Source organism: Beta vulgaris, chromosome 8 (assembly GCF_026745355.1).
Source record: "Beta vulgaris subsp. vulgaris cultivar EL10 chromosome 8, EL10.2, whole genome shotgun sequence".
In the NCBI taxonomy this organism is placed as follows: Eukaryota; Viridiplantae; Streptophyta; class Magnoliopsida; order Caryophyllales; family Amaranthaceae; genus Beta; species Beta vulgaris.
This window is the reverse complement of record NC_079209.1, coordinates 51819475-51841817: the sequence shown is the minus strand read 5'-3', so window position 1 is coordinate 51841817 and position 22343 is coordinate 51819475. Positions and strand designations below refer to the sequence as shown.

General features: G+C 33.3%; 2 protein-coding genes and 1 non-coding gene across 3 annotated transcripts; 2 read left to right on the top strand and 1 right to left on the bottom strand.

Moving 5' to 3' along the window:
* The first annotated feature begins 4765 nt into the window (after nucleotides 1-4765).
* LOC104901717 (eukaryotic translation initiation factor) lies at nucleotides 4766-10557 on the top strand. The gene is made up of 9 exons (XM_010689318.4): nucleotides 4766-5192; nucleotides 6018-6089; nucleotides 6519-6614; nucleotides 6800-6997; nucleotides 7748-7842; nucleotides 8220-8307; nucleotides 8385-8735; nucleotides 8815-9057; nucleotides 9142-10557. Exons 1-9 carry the CDS (start codon nucleotides 5019-5021, stop codon nucleotides 10171-10173), a joined length of 2349 nt encoding a protein of 782 aa, XP_010687620.2. The 5' UTR covers nucleotides 4766-5018; the 3' UTR covers nucleotides 10174-10557.
* LOC125493033 (small nucleolar RNA snoR103) lies at nucleotides 5622-5728 on the top strand. Its single transcript, XR_007269414.1, has one exon. It is a non-coding gene; the product is annotated as a small nucleolar RNA snoR103 (small nucleolar RNA).
* A 689-nt stretch (nucleotides 10558-11246) lies between the features above and the next one.
* Nucleotides 11247-14862, bottom strand: LOC104886423 (zinc finger CCCH domain-containing protein 48). The gene is made up of 8 exons (XM_048635323.2): nucleotides 13962-14862; nucleotides 13715-13810; nucleotides 13542-13631; nucleotides 13337-13438; nucleotides 12956-13222; nucleotides 12755-12814; nucleotides 12429-12526; nucleotides 11247-12322 (listed from the first exon to the last, which is right to left on the bottom strand). Exons 1-8 carry the CDS (start codon nucleotides 14496-14498, stop codon nucleotides 12169-12171), a joined length of 1404 nt encoding a protein of 467 aa, XP_048491280.1. The 5' UTR covers nucleotides 14499-14862; the 3' UTR covers nucleotides 11247-12168.
* Between the last annotated feature and the right edge of the window lie 7481 nt (nucleotides 14863-22343).

Below are 22343 nucleotides of genomic sequence, written 5' to 3'. Positions count from 1 at the left end.
TCTAGGCAAAGAATATTCTGTAGAGGACTTTTAAGGAATTAAAAGTGGTCAGCCGAATAGTTTACACAAGGTACGTACATACATGTGTGCTATGCGATATAGTATCATGATTTAAGAAGAAATGGTTGTAGTATCATGTATAAGAACTTTATAAGTTCATATGTGATTTCTTGTATGATTGAATTCTAAATGTTTTATGCCTGTGTGCAAGCATGTTAATTATGAGGCCTTGTTTGGTTGACATCCAATTGCCTAGGAATTGCAAGTTCCTAGGAAGTGCAAGTATAAGTAGATGTTTGTTTCACTAGAGCATAGGAAGTGGAACTTCCTAGGAAGTTCTACTTCCCACACAATGGGAAAGTTGCTAACCTAGCTCCCCCTAGGTAAGTGCCACTTCCCATGGAAATTCCATCTTCCCATAGCCTACCAAACAATTCTCCTTACTTCCTAGGAAGTGAAATTTCATGGGAAGTGAAAAATCAAAGGAAGATCAACTTCCCAAGTGCAATCAAACGAAACCTGAGATTTATTATGAGTTAAAGATTGTCATGTTTGTATGGATTTATTGATGCAAGCATGTGGATGGGAACTTTATTTATTAATTCACATGGGGGAATTAATATATGTTATTGAGATTGGTTCATGTTATTCATGTGTTCCCTTACAAGTATTATTTTCACTACTTTATGAGAATTGTGGGCATTATTTGGTAAGTTGATAAGTATGCCTTTTTAAAGGTAAGTTTGATTGTTGGCTAGGTTCAACAAATAAGAAAGTTTGAGATTAAAAGAAAGTAAGTCTTGGATTGTAAGTTGTGATCACTTATTAAATCCTAAGATAAAAGAAGTTCAGTTGTGCATGTTTGAATTATTGTTTCTGTGTTGCTTGTATGTGTGTCGTAACAAGTAATAACTTGTAAAGAACGTAAAGTGTGACGAGGATAATTATAGACTTCAGACTGGTGCACGTCTAGAGTTGGACATTAGGAGTTGGCGTACATGGTGGTAGCCCATGGCTTTTTACGGGAGATGCATTGATCACCATCCGTATTACAAGTTAGCAAATGTTCCTCGATATCGCATGTCATTTCTGGAATACATGGTAGCTTCCGTATTTCGTCTTCTTAATGAAGGCATTAGTAGATAAGACAATTCAAGTCCAATAACTATTCCATTAAAGTAATAAAAAAATGTTTAGAGTTTAGTTTAGTAGAAGTTATCTGCAAAATATTATATTATTATATTATTATTATTTATCCCTGCATGTTATTTATTAGTATCATGTTAGGAATGTTTATGTATTAGTATGTAGTACTCACCTTTGCTGATTACGTGCTTTATTTGTTTGTGATTGTTGATCATGGCTTTGCCTTATTGATCATGTGATGACCCATTTCAGCGAGCAGATTCTTCAAAGCATTGACATTTACAGGTTCACAAATGTTGCACCATTGGGAATCTGGGAATGGAGAGATTGTGTAATCTAGTATATCTTATTTTCTGCGTTAGTAGACACATATTATAATAAGTTTGATTTGAGTAGACAGTTATAGAGTGTTTGATTTTAAAGTACTTATTTATTTATTTATGACAATAAATTTAAAGTCTAGTTATATGTTTTCCGCTGCAAAATTCTGAATAAGTCGATACGTTATCACGGGCGATAATGCTTTGGTAATTCTCTGAGTTTTATATTAAAAAGGTATTTCTGAAAAGAGAGAATTATCGGGGTGTTACATTAGATCTATTATATTGTAGTTTCATTATTGCTTATTTTCATTAGATTAATTATCCCTTAATCATATTTTGTTCTAGATTAGTTATAAATTTCATGTTTTTATGCTTAGAATCCATCATTAGTGAGTAGTCTCCTATCTAGGGTTAGGGTGAAAGTATGGATTAGGATTTACATGTAATGTTAATGGGATTGTGACGATCTAAAGATGATTATGCATTGATCTTGGTGTTTTGAAGCCTTAGGATAGATACTAATCACATTTATGCTTTGGTATTTTGGATTCAAATGTACGTTCTTCATCGAATGGTTTATTAACATAAAGTAAAGGCAATGTTGTCAATTATAGTTATTTTTTTTTACCAAAAGTAGAATGGTTCCAATAGATGAAACTTACCAAATTGGTAGTTGTTGTAATAGAAAAAAAATGGAGGAAGTATATAAAGACAATGGTGTTGAAAAATCTCATTTCATAACAACAAAAAATCAACAATTTAATATTAGCAAAAAATTTGCAAAAAAAAATAAAATAAACAACCCACTGGCATTAAAACTAGTTAGTCTAATAATTGTAATCAGTTTTTCTTTTTCTTTTGATTTTTTGTATGAAAAGTTAAAGAATAAAAAATAATGAAATTAGAAAGGAAATGCTAAATGGGAGTGGGGAAACTCAAAAAGGGAAAGATAAGGAATGACATTCCTTTCTTTAAGAGAGAAAATGTTTCCATCTTTGGTAATATTTTTCGACCATGTCACGATTATCCACCACTACATTCCAAACAAAGAAATAAGAAATTGTAATTTTTAGGAATTTATGTAGGAATTATATATGAGTGATCAAGGGGAGAGTAGGTAAATTAATTAGTACATTTTGTGAAAATTTCAAATTCTTATGAATTTTTATTGTCTCCATTTTCCCCACATCCTGTCAACAAAGCAACTAACCAACTTAACAAATCATGAGAATTTCTATTGCCTGTAAAATTTTGTAAAACAAACAACTACTAAGCAATTTTCATAAATAATAATGTTTTGCATCCAGCCAATTTCTACATTTAGTGGTCGTTTGGTTTACATGAGAAGTCAAAATTCCTATGAAATTGTAATTCATAGAAAATAAATTACTTAATCAAATTCATGGGAAATCGGTTAAATTGTTTGGTTGAAAATGGGCAGGGGGAATTAAATTCCTGTGGGAATTTAAACTTACCTAGGGAGACCTAGGTAAGTAACTTCCTCCATTTTGTGGGAACTCAAAATTCCTAGGAATTTCTAATTTTTTTCATTTTGCTATTTTTGTTGTCAACCAAACAACTGACTAAATTTTCAATTCCTAGAAATTTCTATTTCCTATGTTTTCTCATATCAACCAAACAACCACTTATTTACTAGTTTTTCTATTTTGTTATTAAGAAATCACATTTTCTCTCTTGTTTGGGGACTTTTTCTTTTATCAATGTCTTTCTCTCTTCCGATGGCTTTTGTAGTATGAGTATTTATCTCCTGTTGTGGGAGTTTAGAGTTCGTTATAAACATTCATGAAAACTTGAAAAGATGCACTCAATGATGGTTTGTTATACAATTTTGCAATCGACATCGAATTCTCATTTGTTGTGTATATGGTCAAATAAGATATTTTTTTTCAAAATTATGTCTGAAAGAAGAATCATTTGATAGATAGTTGCACGATTCAAGGAACAAATGAGATGTATTCTTTATTTTCAGATATGGTTTATTGTCATCATAGCTACATCAAATATGTATTTTATTTGGTCAAGTCAGATCGTATGTAGTTGTTCGCTTTTGGTAAATGTTGTATAACTTTATATTACATAAATATTATCCCTAACATAAATACTATCCCTCAAATTTTATTATAATATAATAATTTCTAAAATTTATCCTTTGAAAAAAGTAGTAATTATTAATTATCTCTTATGATTAATAATTTAACAAAAAGTACTATTTATATGCTTGCTTATACACAACTTGCTTTGTTTTCATAAAGCACTAGTAAGAAGAGATAAGGCTTGTAGTGTGGCTTATCGACAATATAGTACATCCAGCCCTCCGACTTTTATTAGTTTAATCATTTCTTTGGAACACATTTGCTTAAGAACTAATTTAAATCTTAATATCTCTAATTATTAATAAGCATAAACTAATTACAAAACGTTGATGTATGGATAATATACATTGAGACGAAACTAAGAAGATTTCACATGAGTATATCTTTCCTTGTACAACTGATCCGATTTTTAAAGATCCGAATCAATTAATTTTGTGTCATATAAGTCTTTTTCCACTAGTGTTTGACACTCTTATCGAGGAAGGTAGCTTTTGCTTAGACAAATGATGCAAAAACCTTTGTTGCTTTGAAAGCGGCTCTAACTTCAGCATTGTGTTAGCATTTCCAAACTTCTCAAAAGTCTTTGTTCTAGAAATTGGTGCTTCCAAGACTGGTATTGGAGCAGTGCTTATGCAAAAATTCTTAGTCCAAAATGGCAAGCTTTATCAGTCTACGAAAAAGAGTTATTTGCCATTGTGTTTGTTGTTAAAAAATGGGAGCAATATATTATGGAAAACCATTTCATCATTAAAAAAGATTGATCAACAAAGTTTTGAGTGACTCTTGTAACTAAAACTAACTACTCTTTTCCAACAGTTTTGACTTTTTTATGCTTTATCTATCAGTTTACTAGTCAACCAATCTGCTTTTTGATAACCTCGATTTAAAATCTACATATTTACTATCGTCATAACCTCTGATTCTCTTATAACATATATCAATGCCCTTTATTACCTATTAGAGCATTCTCTTCTTAAAAAAGGGAATTATTACCCTATCATTAACCTCAAAAGATCAAACTACTCCAAAACATCCCCCATTTACACCATACAAGAAAATCTCCCAAAAAATTACCTCAAAACCTAACTAAAGCACACTCTACCATCTAATGTCAAAAACACAAAAAAGAATAAAAAATTTACACAATCACCCACCCAAAAAAAGGGTTTTTGTACTCTAATTCAGCCTCACAACCCCCTTCTTCTTCTTTCCTCCTCCTCTGTCTCTCTCTCTCTCCTCCCCGAAGAGAGAGAAAACTCCCAAACCCAAACCCTCTTTTTCTTCTTCTATCTTCATCAATTTTATCTCTCTTATCTTCACAGATTCGCCGAATCTTTCATCGCCGGTAAAAATTCGCCGGAGTTTTTTATCCTACCGACGTTTCTACCCCTTTTATTCTTCCTCGTTTCGCGTTTCGAGTTGAGTAGCTTGAGTTATGCCGGCTGACCAGACCGTTATTAGCTTAAGACCAGGTGGTGGTGGAGGCAATCGAGGCTCTCGTTTTGTGGGACCCCGATTTGATTCTTCAACTTCATCTTCTTCATCTGCTCTTTCTTCTGATAATCACCTTATTCGCTCACATGGCGCCGCCTCTTCTCTCTCACTCAAGGTCTTTCTTTTGTTTTTTAATTTGATAATTTATAGATCTGTTGATTTTTATTGGTTTTTAAGTGTTCTTCTGATCTGGGTTTTGTTTAGTTTTTGATTTTGTTATGTGGGTGTTGATTTTTTGGATCTGGGTGTGTTGTTTGTTGATCTGGGTTGTTTTGTGTTGTTTTTGTTGGGTAAAGTTTGAAACTTTATTGGTTTTGATTGATGGGTTTTCGGGTATTTGAGTAAAGGTTTTACATTTCTTGTTCTTTGTGTAAGTTGGGACTGAATTTCTTTCTTGTTTACCAGTGTTTGGTTTGTGTGTGTGTAAAGTTATTGCTTTTTTTAGGGTGAAATAGTGTTGTTGTGTTTTATGAGCTTTATGTAGTGGATAGATAAGCTGGATTGTTGGATTGTGCAAATTGAACGTCCTAATTCTTGGCAGGGCATTTTAGATGTGTTTCCTGTTGTAAACATGGACGGAAATTCATGTGTAGGCTTTAGGTGAGCTATGAATGAGTTGTATCTCGCTCATAAAGAAACCTACAAATATTGATGTCTTTATACAAAAGGAAACATACAGACATTTATGCTATTAAGTATGATGAATTGGCGAAAAGGCGATTATATTGGAGTTGTGTTGAAATGCTTTATGAATAAGCTTATTGCACATTTGTGTAATTCTTGGACTTGTTAAGCTTCCCTAATTGCGTTTGGCTGTCACAGGTTTATTCATGAATTATATTGTAATTAGGTGTTTGTGGAAGTTTTGTGTTTTATTGATTATTGGAAGTAGTTTTTTTTAAAAAATATACTAATTTGGGTATTTGGGTCTTTATTGTAGTTTGGAGATGCTCGATTTGATAACCGTGAACGCATCCGCTTCACTCGTGATCAACTGCTGCAACTCAGAGAGGTAATTGTTGGAGTTATTCCTGAGTCCATTATATGTTTTTGTCCATGTCAATTGAGGATTAGTATTGGTTGATGTGATTAGCTACTGGAATTTTCTGCTTTCTATGGCTGCACATACCTTTTTAATATGTTTTTTATTATCTTGGCTCATGGTTGTTATTTGGAGTTCGATGTAGTGTTACTATGTAGGAAATGTCTATAACTGGAAGAGGCTAATTTCATTATGATTTGGATCATTCTTGTTTCATGCTTGATATTTTTGTGGATGAGCAGAGCCTAATTGAATAAAAATCAATATTATAAAGATCTTATTATGCGAAAATTGGAGCAATATTTATTTGTTGGTGTTAATGGTTGACCAATATGATTAACTTTGTTTTAATATTTCGTATCCCTTGATCTCATTTACGTGTTTTATCATTTTATAAAGGTGGTGGTGGTTCCCGAGGATATCCTGATTGCCAAAAGAGAAATTGATTCTGAATTGCTTGGTGAAGAACAGAGTTGGAGTCGTGCTGAAGCCAATGTAAGTCTTATCAGTGCAATTAAAAGTTTGGATTTTTTTTTTGGTAGTTCCTCTATTGCTCTTATTGTGGCTAACTCGATATCTGCATTTAAGAAGGCTGAGCATATTTTTGGTTATATTTTGTGCAATTCCCCTTTTGTTAAAGAAAGTTGGCTTAAGCTTCAATGTGTTTTTTAACTTGTTAGCCTCCAAGTCAGCCGCAAGCCCGCTATTCTGAGCCTGATACCCGGGATTGGCGTACCCGCACTACCCCAGTCGCTGCCCCTGCAGAGGAGAGATCTTGGGAGTCAATCAAAGATCGAGAATTTGTCAATAAGGGCCAGGATTCTAATCGCACGGACCAGTTTGGCTCCGCAAGGGGACAGAATTCTTCAAGTCAAGGGGTAACCTATCTTATTGTTTTTCTATTATCTTGACTGTGTAACAAGATCAAAGGTGTTTCTATACTTGCCAGCTAAAATTTTACCGATCGTTGCATTTTCAGAGAATTTTATCAATTTACTTTTTAAATTTCTTGGGGATTGGCTACATCTGTTTGAGTAATAATTGGCATAAATAGATGCTTTTAGCAGATCATTTGGGGGTAATTAGCATGCATTGAAGTATCATCGATTATTGGTGCCTTGGTGCTCCGTCTCATTATTGTAATTTTTTTTTGGCTATTTTCAGATGGCATTTTCTTCAAGGTTTGGTGTGTATGATTAAATTTTTTATCCTGTTGCTTTTCCTAGCTGAATGCCATGTACAAAACTGCTAGTTTCTTATTGTTTAGTCAACTTATGACAGCTGCTGTCAGCTTGCGTGTGTCGAGCTGTTACTTTTTGTATCTTGTACTCTGTGCGAAATGTAATATGAAATATATGGAGATCAGGGTTATTTGTCATTAATAGTGTATGAATCTTTGAATTTGAAGCATCTTAGTTTCCTATATGCTGTACAGTTTTGGAAACCTTTAATTAAATTATATGCTACGATTTACCAGTCTGGGTTGATGATATGCTATATGCTGGTAGCTATAGTCATTGTGCGGTTAGCTATTCGCTCCGACTCAATTTTGTGTATTTGCTCCCACTCAATTTCAGTTTAATGTTTTTGTAGGCGTGTTACTAATGGTTTTGTTTTACATGACCCAGGGTCCAACTCCTGCTTTGACTAAAGCTGAGGTACCATGGTCTGCTAGAAGAGCCACTCTATCCGATAATGACCGTGTCTTGAAGACTGTGAAAGGGTAATCTCTCACACTTTCCTGATCAGAATTTTGGTCTTAGTAAGGATGTATGGTTCTGCAAGTGACAATATGAGCTAGTTATTAGGCTTTGCTAATTTATATTGCTGCAATTGTGGTGTCTGTGCAATTTGCTTGGGAAATCTGTGACTGTTGTCCGGGTTAGCTGAAATTAACTTGGGCCTGTAGTATGTAAACGTATTCATCTGCTTGCTTATGCATATTTAAGTCAGTTAAATGGACAGGATTACAGGAGATCGATAATTAATTTTTTTTTTTTTTTTTACTAATGTGGTTTGCTGTCATTAGCTCATATCTGTGTCCGACATGCCGGAATATATAAGTTTGACTAACTTGTCATAGGTTGTTGTCTAATGCAGTATTCTCAACAAGCTCACACCTGAGAAGTATGATCTTCTCAAGGGCCAGCTAATTGATTCTGGTATCACATCAGCTGAGATTCTGAAGGTTGGTATTTTTTTGTGTCTTGAATTTTGGTTATGAATCTTTCATGGCGACTGAAAATGTTCCTTGTTTTTTTTCAGGGGGTTATTTCATTGATATTTGACAAAGCTGTTCTCGAGCCTACATTTTGCCCCATGTACGCGCAGTTATGTTCTGATCTGAATGAAAAGCTTCCTCCATATCCACCAGAGGAAGCTGGTGGAAAAGAAATTACCTTTAAGCGTGTTCTCTTGAACATATGTCAAGAGGCATTTGAAGGTGCTGACAATCTGAGAGCTGAATTAAGGCAGATGACAAGCCCTGAGCAAGAAGCTGAACGTCGAGATAAAGAAAGAATGCTTAAACTTCGTACACTTGGGAACATTCGCCTTATTGGTGAACTTCTCAAGCAGAAAATGGTGCCTGAAAAGATTGTGCATCATATTGTACAGGTACACAATTTTTTGCTGCTGTTTTTCTAAAGTTTTATCATGTGAGCTTTGCTCTGATATTGCCTTTGTTACATAACAGGAGCTATTGGGTCCTGACAATAAAAGTTGCCCAGAAGAGGAGAATGTTGAGGCCATATGCCAATTTTTCAGCACAATTGGTAAGCAGCTTGATGAAAACCTAAAGTCTCGGCGTATCAATGATGTTTATATGAGCCGCTTGAAGGAACTAAGCACACTTGATCAACTTGCCCCTCGTCTGCGTTTCATGGTCCGCAATATACTTGATCTGCGAACAAACAGCTGGGTTCCTAGGCGTGAAGAGGTTTGACTATTGTCTTTAAACATTTTGTTCAATGAATATAATGTGGTGCTCATAATCTTCCTTTCTTGCATCCAATTTTTCTAGATCAAAGCAAAAACCATTACTGAAATCCACTCTGAGGCAGAGAGGAACATGGGCCTGCGGCCTGGTGCTACTGCAAGCATGAGGAATTCTCGTAGTATACTCCCTGCTCAAGGAAACATGAGCCCAGGAGGATTTAATCGCCCAGGCGCTGGGGGTATGATGCCCGGGATGCCTGGTACACGCAAGATGCCTGGAATGCCAGGAATGGACAATGACAATTGGGAAGTTCAGAGAAGCAGGTCGATGCAAAGAGGGGTTGATGTTAATGCTGCTTCTCAAGGAGGACGCTTCCAGTCATCATTGATTGGCAAACCAACATCATTGAATTCTAGGCTCTTACCTCAGGGGAGTGGTGGTGTCATTAGTGGTAAGACTAGTGCCCTACTGCAAGGAAGTGGGCCACCTGCTCGTCAACCAAGCCAAAGTTCGAGTATGGAGCCGCTAAGCCAAATGCCCAAGGCTAATCCCACCCCTCCTCAACCAGCAGCAGCCCCTGTTGAGAGACCTGCCCCTGCTCCGGCCACTACCACCAATGTCAAACCTGAGGAGCTTAAGAGAAAGACGATTTCTCTTCTTGAGGAATACTTCAATGTTCGGCTGTTGGATGAGGCGTTAATATGTGTCGAGGAGCTCAAGTCACCATCTTATTACAGTGAGATTGTGAGAGAAGCAATTAACTTGGGATTAGAAAAGAATCCACCCTGTGCTGAGCAGGTCGCCAAGCTCTTGGAGTACTTGTTTGCTAAGAAAGTTTTTACCGCAACGGATATAACTACCGGATGCTTGCTCTATGGTCAAATGATGGATGATATAGCTATTGACCTTCCCAAGGCTCCCAATAACTTTGGGGAGATCTTGGGTAAGCTAATTTTGGCTGAGGCACTGAACTTTAGTGTGGTGAAGGAAATCCTGCAGAAGGTGGAAGATGAATACTCCCGGAAACCTATATTCGATGCCACAGTGAGGGTGGCTGGACCAGCGGTTTTGGAAGCACAAACTGCTGATGTTGAAGCATGCAAGGCCATTCTCTGAACGTCGGCAGTTGGTCTGTCGTTTTCTTTTTTCCCTTTACAGTTAAACTAGTACTTGAACTCCATGTAGTCCACCACATTTGTCCGAAGTTTTTCCCTATGATTAAATTTTGTTTTGTGATTTTACAGTTTCTGCCTTGTTGAGGTGAGCACCCTTGTATTACTATATACTGAGTTGGAGCAGTGAGGATCTGTCTTTTTTTTTTGATTGACTTTGTATATTTTGCTCCAAAGGACCAAGGTCATACTTGTAGGATTTATCTTCTCTTTTTTCTTTTTGATGTTTTTTGGGCAACATTTTTTGAGTAAGAAGCTGAAACTTATTGCCATTGATTTTGCTGACAGGCATGGCTGGATAATGTGTATTATTGGCTTTGGATGGTTCTGCCTTTGTTTACTTGTGATAATTTTGTGATGTATTTGAATGTTCCAAGGACAAAGGTCATTTCCTTGATGGTTTGAGCCTTGAGTGACCCAACTTGGATTTTAATGTAACTGGTGTAGAGTGATTTATCGTGGTAAACCATAGGGCTAGAACATGAATATGACGTATGTTTCTAGCTATTCACATTGCATCATCAAATGATACAAGTATTGGATAAGAATGTATAACACACTCGAATGCCCTTATTGATCCTTTATTCCGACGGTATCTAGGATTCTTTAGAATTGAACTAAATGGCTAATTACAAGAATATGAAACGAATGAATTGAATAAAATGGCTAATTATCTGAATATGAAATGAACTAAATTAATACAAGTTGAATAATAAGTTTGCGACCTCTTAGTGGAATTACAAACATTTAGCCAACCTAATCAAGTTTAATGATTAGTTTGTCCTAATTGGTGGATTACACAAATAGACAAATATTTAACCAATTCCTATGTCCCATCCAAGTTTAATGACAAGAAACAAGAGGTGACAAGAAACTTAGATTAGCTGATATTCACAGATAATGATCATATTGTTTAAAAGTAGCTTAATGTGTTAAGTCTGTCTGAGTTTTTCAAAAGATCAAGAGTAGCATACTAAAACCGAAAAAATGGCTAGCAAAGACCTTATGTATATTAAGAAATACTAGGCATTTCTCATTCTTGTTTCAGTTGGAAAGTTGTACGTAACTAAACACAAGTGAAATTCAATAGTTTCTCGAAGATTCGATAATATTTAATGGTAAATACACAATTTCAGTGTTTCATAGAGAAATATTTCTTTGTGTGAGTAAAGAGGCATCTATGTTACTCGAACTTGGGAACTCATGAGATAAATGTCCAAAATCTAACATGTGTGCTCAAAGTAAAATTAAGAATCCAAGTAACTTAGAAGACAAAGCATTACTTCATAGAAAATGATTCATTAATATTGCTGCTGATTTTTCTATCGTATTCTATGTTCAGAAACAAAATGTGTAAGTGAGATGAGGGCACTTCAGGCTACGTCCATCCAAACCGTTCAACAAAAATTAAGAACAGAGCAAAAGACATGCTACCCATTTTCAGTATCCCGAGGGAGATTGCCTCTACTATTGGTGGAGGATACTCCTAGCTAACACCCAAAAAAAAAAAGCAAAGCGCATGCTGGAACGGACACAAAAAAAAGAAGTGTATAGTAAATTTACATGTCTAAAAAAAAAACCACAGTATACTAACGGATCTTCCAATATTACAATGATATATTTTCTATTACAATTTACAATGATATATTTTCTAGAGAAAGGTAACACAGTATAAATTAATGTTGGATAGGTTTTTGCTGGCAAAAACCTCCTCTTTGAGGTAGGAAAAAGCCGTACTCAACAGGCAGGTGGTCTCCAAAGGAGACGCTTTTTATAAGTTCCAAAGGAACCTATACCCACAAGCAAGTAAACCACACCAACTAACTGATTATGTACATGTGAATTGTATCAATGTATTTACATTTACAATGGGGAAGCAAACAATCAATCTCTATTTCCTGAAGTGGATTGTTGAATAATCAAACTGAGCTACTCAGTTTTAAGCAGCTTTGTCCGATGATGCAGTTGAATCACTTGAGCATCGCCACACCGACACCAGACCAGTCCCATCACCGGTGAAAAAAAGCCCTGCAGGACCAACGTGAATTCCTCGCACTTCTTGCTTAGAAAAAATCCTGCCTCTCTCAACAAAGCTGCAACAATGAGAGATAGAATTGTAAACACTAGGCACAATACTGAAGAATATGTAGATGCAAAGTACTACCAACAAAGAGAGACCAAAAGGAAATTGATACTCACGATGGCAGTTCATACAGACGCACAGTGTTGTCGTTGCTTGAGCACAACATTATTGGTTTATTTGCTGCATCATGCATACCACGAAGAGAAAGAATACCCTGTAGAGGATTTGTAATGTCATCTATTAGAATTCAGTTTCAGTTGGTCTAGCTTTTTTCTGTTGTATAACTTTTACATAACCAACAGTAGTAATATAGTGTGATCTGACTGGCTCAACTGTCTAATACTAATATTTGCCCCAAAGTTCTCAACAATATATATTAGTGTCCATATTCAAAGAGACAGCAAAAGAACACAAAAACAAGAATTGTATTGAGATGACATACATGCTCCTCATTGTGTTCATAAGTCACCTCGAGTTCTCCTGCTTCAGTGGCAGCCCAAACCTTCATTCAAAAGGAATAAAAGATTAAGGACCAAAAGAGCTATTCACAAAGCATATATAATTGAAGTATAGAAGGCAAAACAAGCTGGCTGCTATGTATACTTCCATAAAGACTAGAACTCATGGGAACAAAGCAAAATACCTTTAATGTCCGATCCAAAGAAGATGATATCAGATATCGCTCCCAACAGAGCACGGACATCACAACTTCAGAATGCTTGGCAAGAGTGTGGATGCATTGCATGGTCTCCAAGTCCCACACTCTTATCGTGTTATCCATTGAACCAGAATAAAGCCTATTAGCCCCATAAATCAACGAGACCACAGCACCTATATGACCCTTCAGTGGTGAGATAGAGTCAAAAGAGGAAGCTTCAGCATTGAATTTCCACACCAATATTGAACCATCCTGCAAAACCAAATAAATCAGATGAAACATGGATCACGTTGGAATAATCACATACAAAAAGAGAAGGAATATTAATAAACCCTAGTGAATGTTTAATGGCGGGTTAGTAGTTACCTGAGCTCCAGCAAACAGCATTCCATTAGCCGCAACCATGGTATACACTTGTCCCGCTGATGTACTAAGAGTGAATTCGGCATTTGACTGAATGTTCCATACCTGAAACATGGCAAAGCGTAAGTACAATATGTCACTCCGAGGCAATTTCACAATACACAGAAGCCAGAAAATATGAGAACACTGAAATTTCGCAATAAAATACCTTGACAGAATTTACTAATCCTGCAAGCACCCATGGTCCTTCACTTATCAGACTTTCAACTGGTGAACCCACATCAGCTACACCAATGCACTGCAAAGATCAAAGTCAGTGATCTAAACTTACCTTAAACAGCTCGAAAGTACGAAAAAAAAAAAAGATCTTATGATACCTACCTCACCCGTATGACAGTTCCAAACTCTAACAGTCCCATCTTTACTACCGCTGAAAAGCTTATCAGAGTTTTCTGGCAGAGTGATTCCAGTGACAGCCTGATATATACATATTAGTAGATGAAGATAAAGATAGATAATACTTTCTCAGTTCTTTAACATCTTACATAATAGTGTAAAACTCAAACGTGTTGGCAATAACAAGAGAAAGCAAAGCAGAAAACAATAAGTAATCTTCCATGTTAAATACCTTCTTGTGTCCCTGAAGTTGAGCCACCATGGTAATTCCATCGCCATAACACCAAGAATGCAGAAATTTGCAGTCTTTACCATGAACACAACTATTCTTCATCCAATGCTCACATATCTTAGTACAGTACTGAGACTTCTCGACATCTCCTGTTGTAGCATCAGCAGAGGCACTTTCTTCATGATGATCACATTCTTTAACCTCATTCTTCTTAATCTTGCATTCTTCACTCTCTTTTTTCTGATCATGGGACTCCCTAAAACTCGAACGATTCAAGCGCAAAACACGATTGACAGGTGCAGTAACATCCGTGTGCGCAAAGCGACATGGGTTCTTTGTGCAGTTCCCAGCCAACCAAAACTTACAGACGACCTTGCTAGTGGAAGCTCGACGATTCCAACTCAACGAACCTCTGTGTTGCTGCACAGCTCTTCTTGTGATCGTTTCCGTCATTCTACCAGTGTGTTTGGTGTTAGATGTAAAACTATTTGATTTGATCGGGAGAGATTGTTTGATCATATATATAGTGTTTACCATCCTAGTCCTACCATAATTAGGAATCTAACGAGAAAATATTATTCTAATATTATTCTTTATTATTTGGTAGAGAGGAAGAGGATGGAAGAGAAAAGAACTCGAAAGAAAAAAAAAAGACTTAGCTATGTTTGGTAAAAAAAAAATAACAAGGGATTTAATAGGAAAGGAAAGGAAGTGAGAGGAAAAAAAACATAGTTAATTAAAAATTGATTTATCTTTTTCCAGATTTTACTTCCCTCCATTACGTTATTTTTTCCCTCTCACATATAATTCTCCCTCTAAAAAATTACACGGTATATAATAACCCTTTTCTCTTCTCTCACCTCAGTTCATCCATAGCCCCCATAATAATATTAATATACAAAGGTATGTATTCTATTATCAGTTTTTTTTAGAGAATTATATTATCTCAGTTTTTTTGCAATTGATCAATATCAATATGTATATATAAACCTAGAAAAATTTGTCTACGTGTCACCTACTTAGGCCATCTATGCCATTTGACAACTTCACTCAACTCTTCAATGTTTCGGATGCCACGTGTCATGTTATGCTTGATTACGTTGATGTGTCCTCATTCCCATTCAATTCAAAAAATGCCATTCATTCACTCCGTACATGGAAACAAATATCAAATGCAATTCGGTAAGTTTTAAAAACGTTTCTCTACAATCACGCCACTCACTTAGACCCAATTAAGTGGAGTTGATTTTTTCATCCAAAAAAAAAATTGAACAACCGTTTTACATTGTATACCTACTTCAAGTATAAATACGCTTTAGTCCTTATAAACACTGTCATTTTCTTAGCATACAATTTATATAGAATCCAAAGAAAAAAAAATAGAAGTTATTATTATGCTAGAGAAAATCAAGCCAAATATAAATGTAAATTTGCAATATTATGTTAGATTTGCTTCCACTATCGTTTCATGATGATTCTACGAAGAGTTTAAAAAAAAAGCAAGAATTGTAGTTAGAATTTGTCAATTTGAGTACCAAGATAAAAAAATTCAATTGTTATGTTGTGCTTTTTTTGTTTACTTGATGAGGTTTTGATGTTTGTTTTAATCAAATTTTCCTATTTTGAGGTTTCTTAATATGATGATTGATTATTAATTCTAGAAGGTTTAATATCAGAAAATAAAGATGTTCAAATTTTCTATGCTAGAAAATATGAGTTGTTGTCAATTTCTCATTCACTAAGAATTACTCCCTTCAGGGCCTGTTCTCTTCGGCATAAAACAGCTGAACTGAACTGAACTGAATTGAACTGAACTGAACTGAATTGAACTGAACTGATCTGAATTGAACTGAACTGATCTGAATTGAACTGAACTGATCTGAACTGAACTGAATTGAACTGAACTGAACTGAAATGAATAGTGATATGTGAGAGTAAAAGTATTGTCAAGAGCTGAACTGAACTGAACTGAACTGGTCTGAACTGAACTGAACTGAACTGAATTGAACTGAACTGAATTGAACTGAACTGAACTGAACTGAACTGAAAATAAGCTGGGGAGAACAGGCCCTCATTTGTTTTTAATTACTACATTTTATTTTTAAAAATTAAACTACCAACTTCGATCGATTATTTGAGTTTTTTTATATAAGTAAATATATAGTCATCTATATGTTGGAGTCGTCTCGATGTGTAGATTCATAATATTAAATTCTTATATTAAGAATTAATAAAATGTCTTGAAAAATATTCCCAAACAATGTAGCAATTAAAAAGAAGTAGAGAGAATATTACAAGCTCACACAAAATATTGGAACCAAAAATCACATAGATTACATAATGTATGAACATATTGGAAGTTATTGATAATAACACATGGAATTTAGGCAAGTATTGATTATAGATAGAAAATAACTCATAGTTCAATAATAAGACAAGTTAACTTAAAAATAAGACCTAAAAATAACACTTATAAATAAGAAAGACGAAAAATAAAAGTATATATCGAGTAAATAGATACTACTAGCCAATATATTAAATTGACTTAAGTTTTTATAATTTCTAAAACCACAAAGTAGGAAAATATTTTTTATTTACTTTTAGAATAAGGTAGTTTGGATTAACGTAGGTTTAATTTCATAATTTTGGTATTGTGAATCAAAACAATTTATTAAATCTATTGTGTATCTTTGACAACCATATGCTTATCTATCAATTGAGATCACTATATTTTTATGAATATCTTTGAGATTTTGTACAGCCTGTAATCTTTATATTCAAATCAATTAAATTCAAATATTATATACATACATACTAAAATCATATGTTACGCTAACAAACAAAGAAATAAAAACAATTTTCATTTTCAGAAATCTTTATAATCAAATCAATTCAATTCAATTCAATTAATATTTTTATTGAGAAAAAAAGGTGCATAGTAAAATTTAACTAGATTGAGTTCACTCATGGTATACCCGGGTGTACCATGAGCATGGTACACCCAGGGGTATTTTTGTAATAAATTAGAATTTTAGGTGCTCATTTGACACCAAATTTGCTCATATGGGCATTTTGCTCATTTACTCATTTGCTCAATTTGCTCATTTTTATAAAAGTGTTTGCTCATTTTCTTAAATGAGTAGAAATGTTTGCTCTTTTGTTCATTTTGCTCATTTGCTCATTCGCTCATTCGCTCATTTTGCTCATTTGGAGAAAATATTCTTGGGTGTACCATGAGCATGGTACACCCAGGTGTACTATAAATATTCTCAACTAGATTACCAAATGAAAATATAAGATTGAAAGACAGGCACCGGTTATGCTACTAAGGGTTATCGACCAAACTTCAAGGGTTATCCAAGATAGAGAGCTTGAGCAAGACTGCAGAAAAGGGGAGCAAAAATGATTGCATGATTGAATATCAATAGTGGTGCAAATAGTGATTTAGTATGAGCCTCTGAATGAAGCAACAAACAGAGCGAAAGCTTTTCAATCAACTTGTTTTTAGTCATATTCCACCATGACATTAGCTACATAGACACACGGGTCATAAGCTAATTTTAGAATATACTCTTAATACACAATATGATTATAAAAGGAAACTTCAAATCATGAGCTAATATTCAAACCATGATTTTTTTAGAAACATTTTAAATTCTTAAACTTGTAAAACAAAAACTTCCCGTGAATTTTACTGTGTTTTTGTTCCTTTCACATATTTATAAATTTATATGTCACGATTAAGATTTTTGATTTTCAAAATGCTGTAACAAATATCATGAAATAATATTCTTTCAACTTTTAATGCATGAATTCTAATAATTATGGATTCAATAAATTTAGAATGAAAACGACTACTTAACAAACAAAACATTTCCAGTTCATTATGCACGGGGCCAAATCCAATCTATATAAAACCTCACGTGCATTTTTGCACGGGTTAAAAACTAGTTATCCGAATATAACGAGAAAATATTATCCTAATATTATTCTCTATTATTTGGTATAGAGGAATTGGATGGAAAAGAAAGGAACTGGAAAGAAAAAGAAGACTTACCTATGTTTGGTAAAAAAAATAACAAGGGATTTAGGGCCTGTTCTCCTCAGCTTATTTTCATTTCAGTTCAGTTCAATTCAGTTCAGTTCAGTTCAGATCAGTTCAGTTCAGCTCTTGACAATACTTTTACTCTCACATATCACTATTCATTTCAGTTTAGTTCAGTTCAGTTCAGTTCAATTCAGTTCGTTCAATTCAGTTCAGTTCAATTCAGCTATTTTATGCCGAAGAGAACAGGCCCTTAATAGGAAAGGAAAGGAAGTGAGAGGAAAGAAAACCTTATAAATCTCCCCTTATCTTTCCTCCCAAAATTGGAGGAATTTGAGAGGAAAGAGATAATTAATTAAAAATTGATTTATCTTTTCCCAAATTTTAATTACTTCCCTCCATTACGTTATTTTTTCCCTCTCACATATAATTCTCCCTCCAAAAAATTACACAGTATATAATAACCGTTTTCTCTTCTCTCACCTCAGTTCATCCATAGCCCCCATAATTTCTATTACATAAGGGAAGGGGGGAGCAACAGTGTCCTCTTTTTAACTGACTATTTTGCCCCTCTTTCCTTTCTAAATTACAAAAGGAATCTCAATACCAAAATGGGGGTCAAACAAAGCCACCGGAAATTAATCTTCAACAATCACTCAGAAATCACTTATATGAGGAAACTTTACAAATCACTCATAGAATTGAGAAAATCACGTTGTAAAAATCATGCAAACCACTCAAATGATCATGAAACTTTACAAAAACTAAAAATTAACTTACAAACTAAAACTAATATACTAGGACGTCAATACATACAAAAACATTCACAAAATTCACGTACAAATCATTGTTCTTAATAACCATGCACAATTACATACTCACAAAAATTACCTATCTTTATTATATAAGCCAAGGGGGAGGTGTGGTGTCCTTTTTTGAAGTGACTAAAATACCCTTTAATAAATTAAAATAAAAAATCAAAATATGGAAAAATGTGACAAACTTATTGAAATTTAGTGAAATTCGAATCATATTATTGTGATTTGTTTCCTTAAAATCCTCTAATCATGGATGAAAGTTAGCAATTGTGATCCATGTGATTGTAGGGATATATTACAAAATCTATGGAGATTGGTATGTACATGTGGCGTTTTAAGCATATATATATTATATATATATATATATATATATATATATTATATATATATATATATATATATAATATATATATATATATATATATATATATATATATATATATATATATATATATTTATTTATTAAGGGAGGAGCAATGGTGTCCTCTTTTGAAATGCCTATTTTGCCCCCCCTTCTTTCTAAATTACAAAAGGAATGTCAAAATCAAAATCGAAACTCAAGGAAAACTACCGAAAATTAATTTACAACACTCACTCACAAATCACTTAATGAAGAAACTTTATAAATCACTCAAAGAAGAAACTTTATAAATCACTCATACAATTGAGAAAATCACGCTATAAAAATCACGCAAATCACTCAAATAATCAGAAAATGTTATTAAAACTTAAAATTAATTAACATACAAACTAAAACTACTAACCTAGAACGTCAATACATACAAAAACATTTACAAAAATTTGCTTACAAACCACTATTCTCAAGAACCATTCACAATTAATGATGGGCCATGACAAAAAATAGAGGTGTATTTGTAGTGAAATTAAAATTTAGAAGTTAGACAAGGAAAAAATTATTTACTTTTTTATAGTGTTTCCTATATATAATAAAAATTTTACATATATTTGGACTTATCTTTTTCTATTTTATAATAGCGATTAATTATCAAGGTAAAAAAGTTTATGTAAAATATCATTCAAGAATTAAAGTACAACATATCTCTATTATATAAGAGAAGGGGGAGCTATGGTGTCCCCAAATGAATAGACTATGTTACCCTTCCCATTCTAAATTACAAATTCACTTACAAATCAAATGGGGCTTCAAACAAAAATACCAAAAATATAATTATAACAATCACTCACAAACTACTACCTATGAAAAAATTGACTTGAAATCAAAGTGTCCACTTTCTTTACAATTTATGAAGTGACAGAAATCAACTAAAAAAATTATAATATTAGAAATCATAAATAAATTCAATAAAATTTCTATTTTGTTCATAGAATTTAACTTTGAAAGTAAAAAAAACAAAAAGAATGGTGAGAGACTTAAGTGACAGAAACTAAACCAATCAAATTTTTCAACTAAAAACAATTATACTTCGTATTCTAATGTTCAAATTTTGACTCTTATGCCGAAAAAAATCGAGTTTCTATTTTGAAAAAAAAAATTCAAGCACGCATCGCGTACAAAAAATTCTAGTAATATACAAATGTATGTCTTCTATAATCAGTTTTTTTTTTTTAGAGAATTATATTATCTCGGTTTTCTGCAATTAATCTATCTATCTATATATATATGAAGATGGGTCTTTAGAATACTATATATGAAGGATAGTTTTAAGGAGAGTGAATCCATTAACAATTATTAGATCATTAGTACAGTGCTAAACTTATGTGAAAAGATTAGTTTGGAGATGATATTCAAAAGCATAATATGAAGAATAATAAAGTATTAAAATTTAGCAACCACTTTATTCATGATACAATTGAAGGATAACTTCATCTTTCACAAGAGGGTGATTATATGACGTCGGCTTTTTTTTTTTGTTAAATAATGGAATTAGATTTTCCCCTTATATAATATAACTGGAATTTATGAAAATGATGTGAAACATAATATTTTTTTACAATTTTAACAATATTCATGCGAGATATGGAAGGTTATTCACATATATTTTTCATAATTTTAAAGGTAATATATATGGTTCACTATAAGGTTGGGTTTTCAAAAATTTTGAAGGTAACATATACCAACTACCAAGTCCTTATTGAAAGTTGGGTTTTCTGAAATTTCGAAGGTAACAAAAATTTTCAAAAATTGAAACCTTATTCACGTGTTTAGAGAAATAGAATCTTTATTGAATGTTGTATGTATATAAAGATTTAACAGCTGATATATTTACTAAAATGCCAATTTTCCCTCAAAAGAAAAAAAAAAACTAAACTGTCAATTTTAAAAATAAGTGCCTAACACTTCATCTATATATATTGACTAAAACTGTTCATTTATGTAATTTCCTCTTCCCTTAGTCTTCTCAAATCTCTCCATTTAATTGTGATAACGGTTTTCAGTGTCAATGAGGCTCGAAGTAATTCTTAGTATGAATTATAATGACATAAGAAAGGTTAATAGAAAATTTATATCTCCTAATTGAAAATTCTTTTTTTTTTTACCAAGAAGACATGGTTTTGACAATTTTACGATCGGGTTGTGTTAGATACTTAAATCTGATAAGGTATACAAGAAGTTTTTCTTTAGGAGGTCGTTTGGTTCACCTTAAATTCCACTGGAATTTGGATTTCCTAGGAAGTACAAAATAAGTTAGTTGTTTGGTATACAGAAAATAGGGAATTCATGGGAAATAAAATTTCCAAGGAAATGAAAATAGGGAATTCATGTGTCGCTCTAATATTGAATGCAAAAATATACCCTACATTCATCTTTATTATATAAGCCAAGGGAGGAGGTGTGGTGTCCTCTTTTGAAGTGACTAAAATACCCTTAATGATCTAATTAATGGAATGAAAAAAATTACAAAAGCAAATCATTTAAAAATTCTCATTTCAACTTGCCATCTAAAACAAGTTTAAAATGGTATATATGCATCAAATACTTCAATCAAAAATTAAATGGACAAAATATTTATACCTTATAAAAAAAGATGGCATACATAACGTGCACATGAAAAATCTGAACATTCACTACCTTTGATACTCTTTAATTCAGTTAAACCAACTCATTATTTTTGTTCTTTATGTTCAGTATTCATTCACAAAAAAATAATGTTAACAATCACTCACAACCTTTTTATTTTTTTACATTAGCGAATTAATATATCTAAATTCATCTAACTGTTGAATTTTTCACATTTAAGTTTAATCATAAATAAAATACGACTGGAGTATCTAATAGAATAACAAATTTTGAAATTAACGCACGCATCGCGTGCATATGAAGACTAGTCTCTATACATATAAGAAGAGGAATCAATTACAATCTCACACTGTTTTTGTAATTGATGATCTCTCAGGTTAATAAAATGATTATGTGTTTCCGGTCAAAAAAAAATAAATTACAATCTCATTCAATCGGCAAGTTTAGAATATTCGCTTCGATTACGCCTACCAATCAGCGACACTTAATTGTAAATGATTTTTGCATCCAAAAATTTA

Coding starts and splice junctions, on each gene's coding strand:
- LOC104901717 (XM_010689318.4), top strand. CDS start 5,019: ATGCCGGCTGACCAGACCGTTATTAGCTTAAGACCAGGTGGTGGTGGA. Junction 6,090..6,518: donor AACTGCTGCAACTCAGAGAG/GTAATTGTTGGA, acceptor CATTTTATAAAG/GTGGTGGTGGTTCCCGAGGA. Junction 9,058..9,141: donor GGGTTCCTAGGCGTGAAGAG/GTTTGACTATTG, acceptor CAATTTTTCTAG/ATCAAAGCAAAAACCATTAC.
- LOC104886423 (XM_048635323.2), bottom strand. CDS start 14,498: ATGGTAAACACTATATATATGATCAAACAATCTCTCCCGATCAAATCA. Junction 13,223..13,336: donor TGCTGTTTGCTGGAGCTCAG/GTAACTACTAAC, acceptor TTGGTTTTGCAG/GATGGTTCAATATTGGTGTG. Junction 12,323..12,428: donor CGTCTGTATGAACTGCCATC/GTGAGTATCAAT, acceptor TCATTGTTGCAG/CTTTGTTGAGAGAGGCAGGA.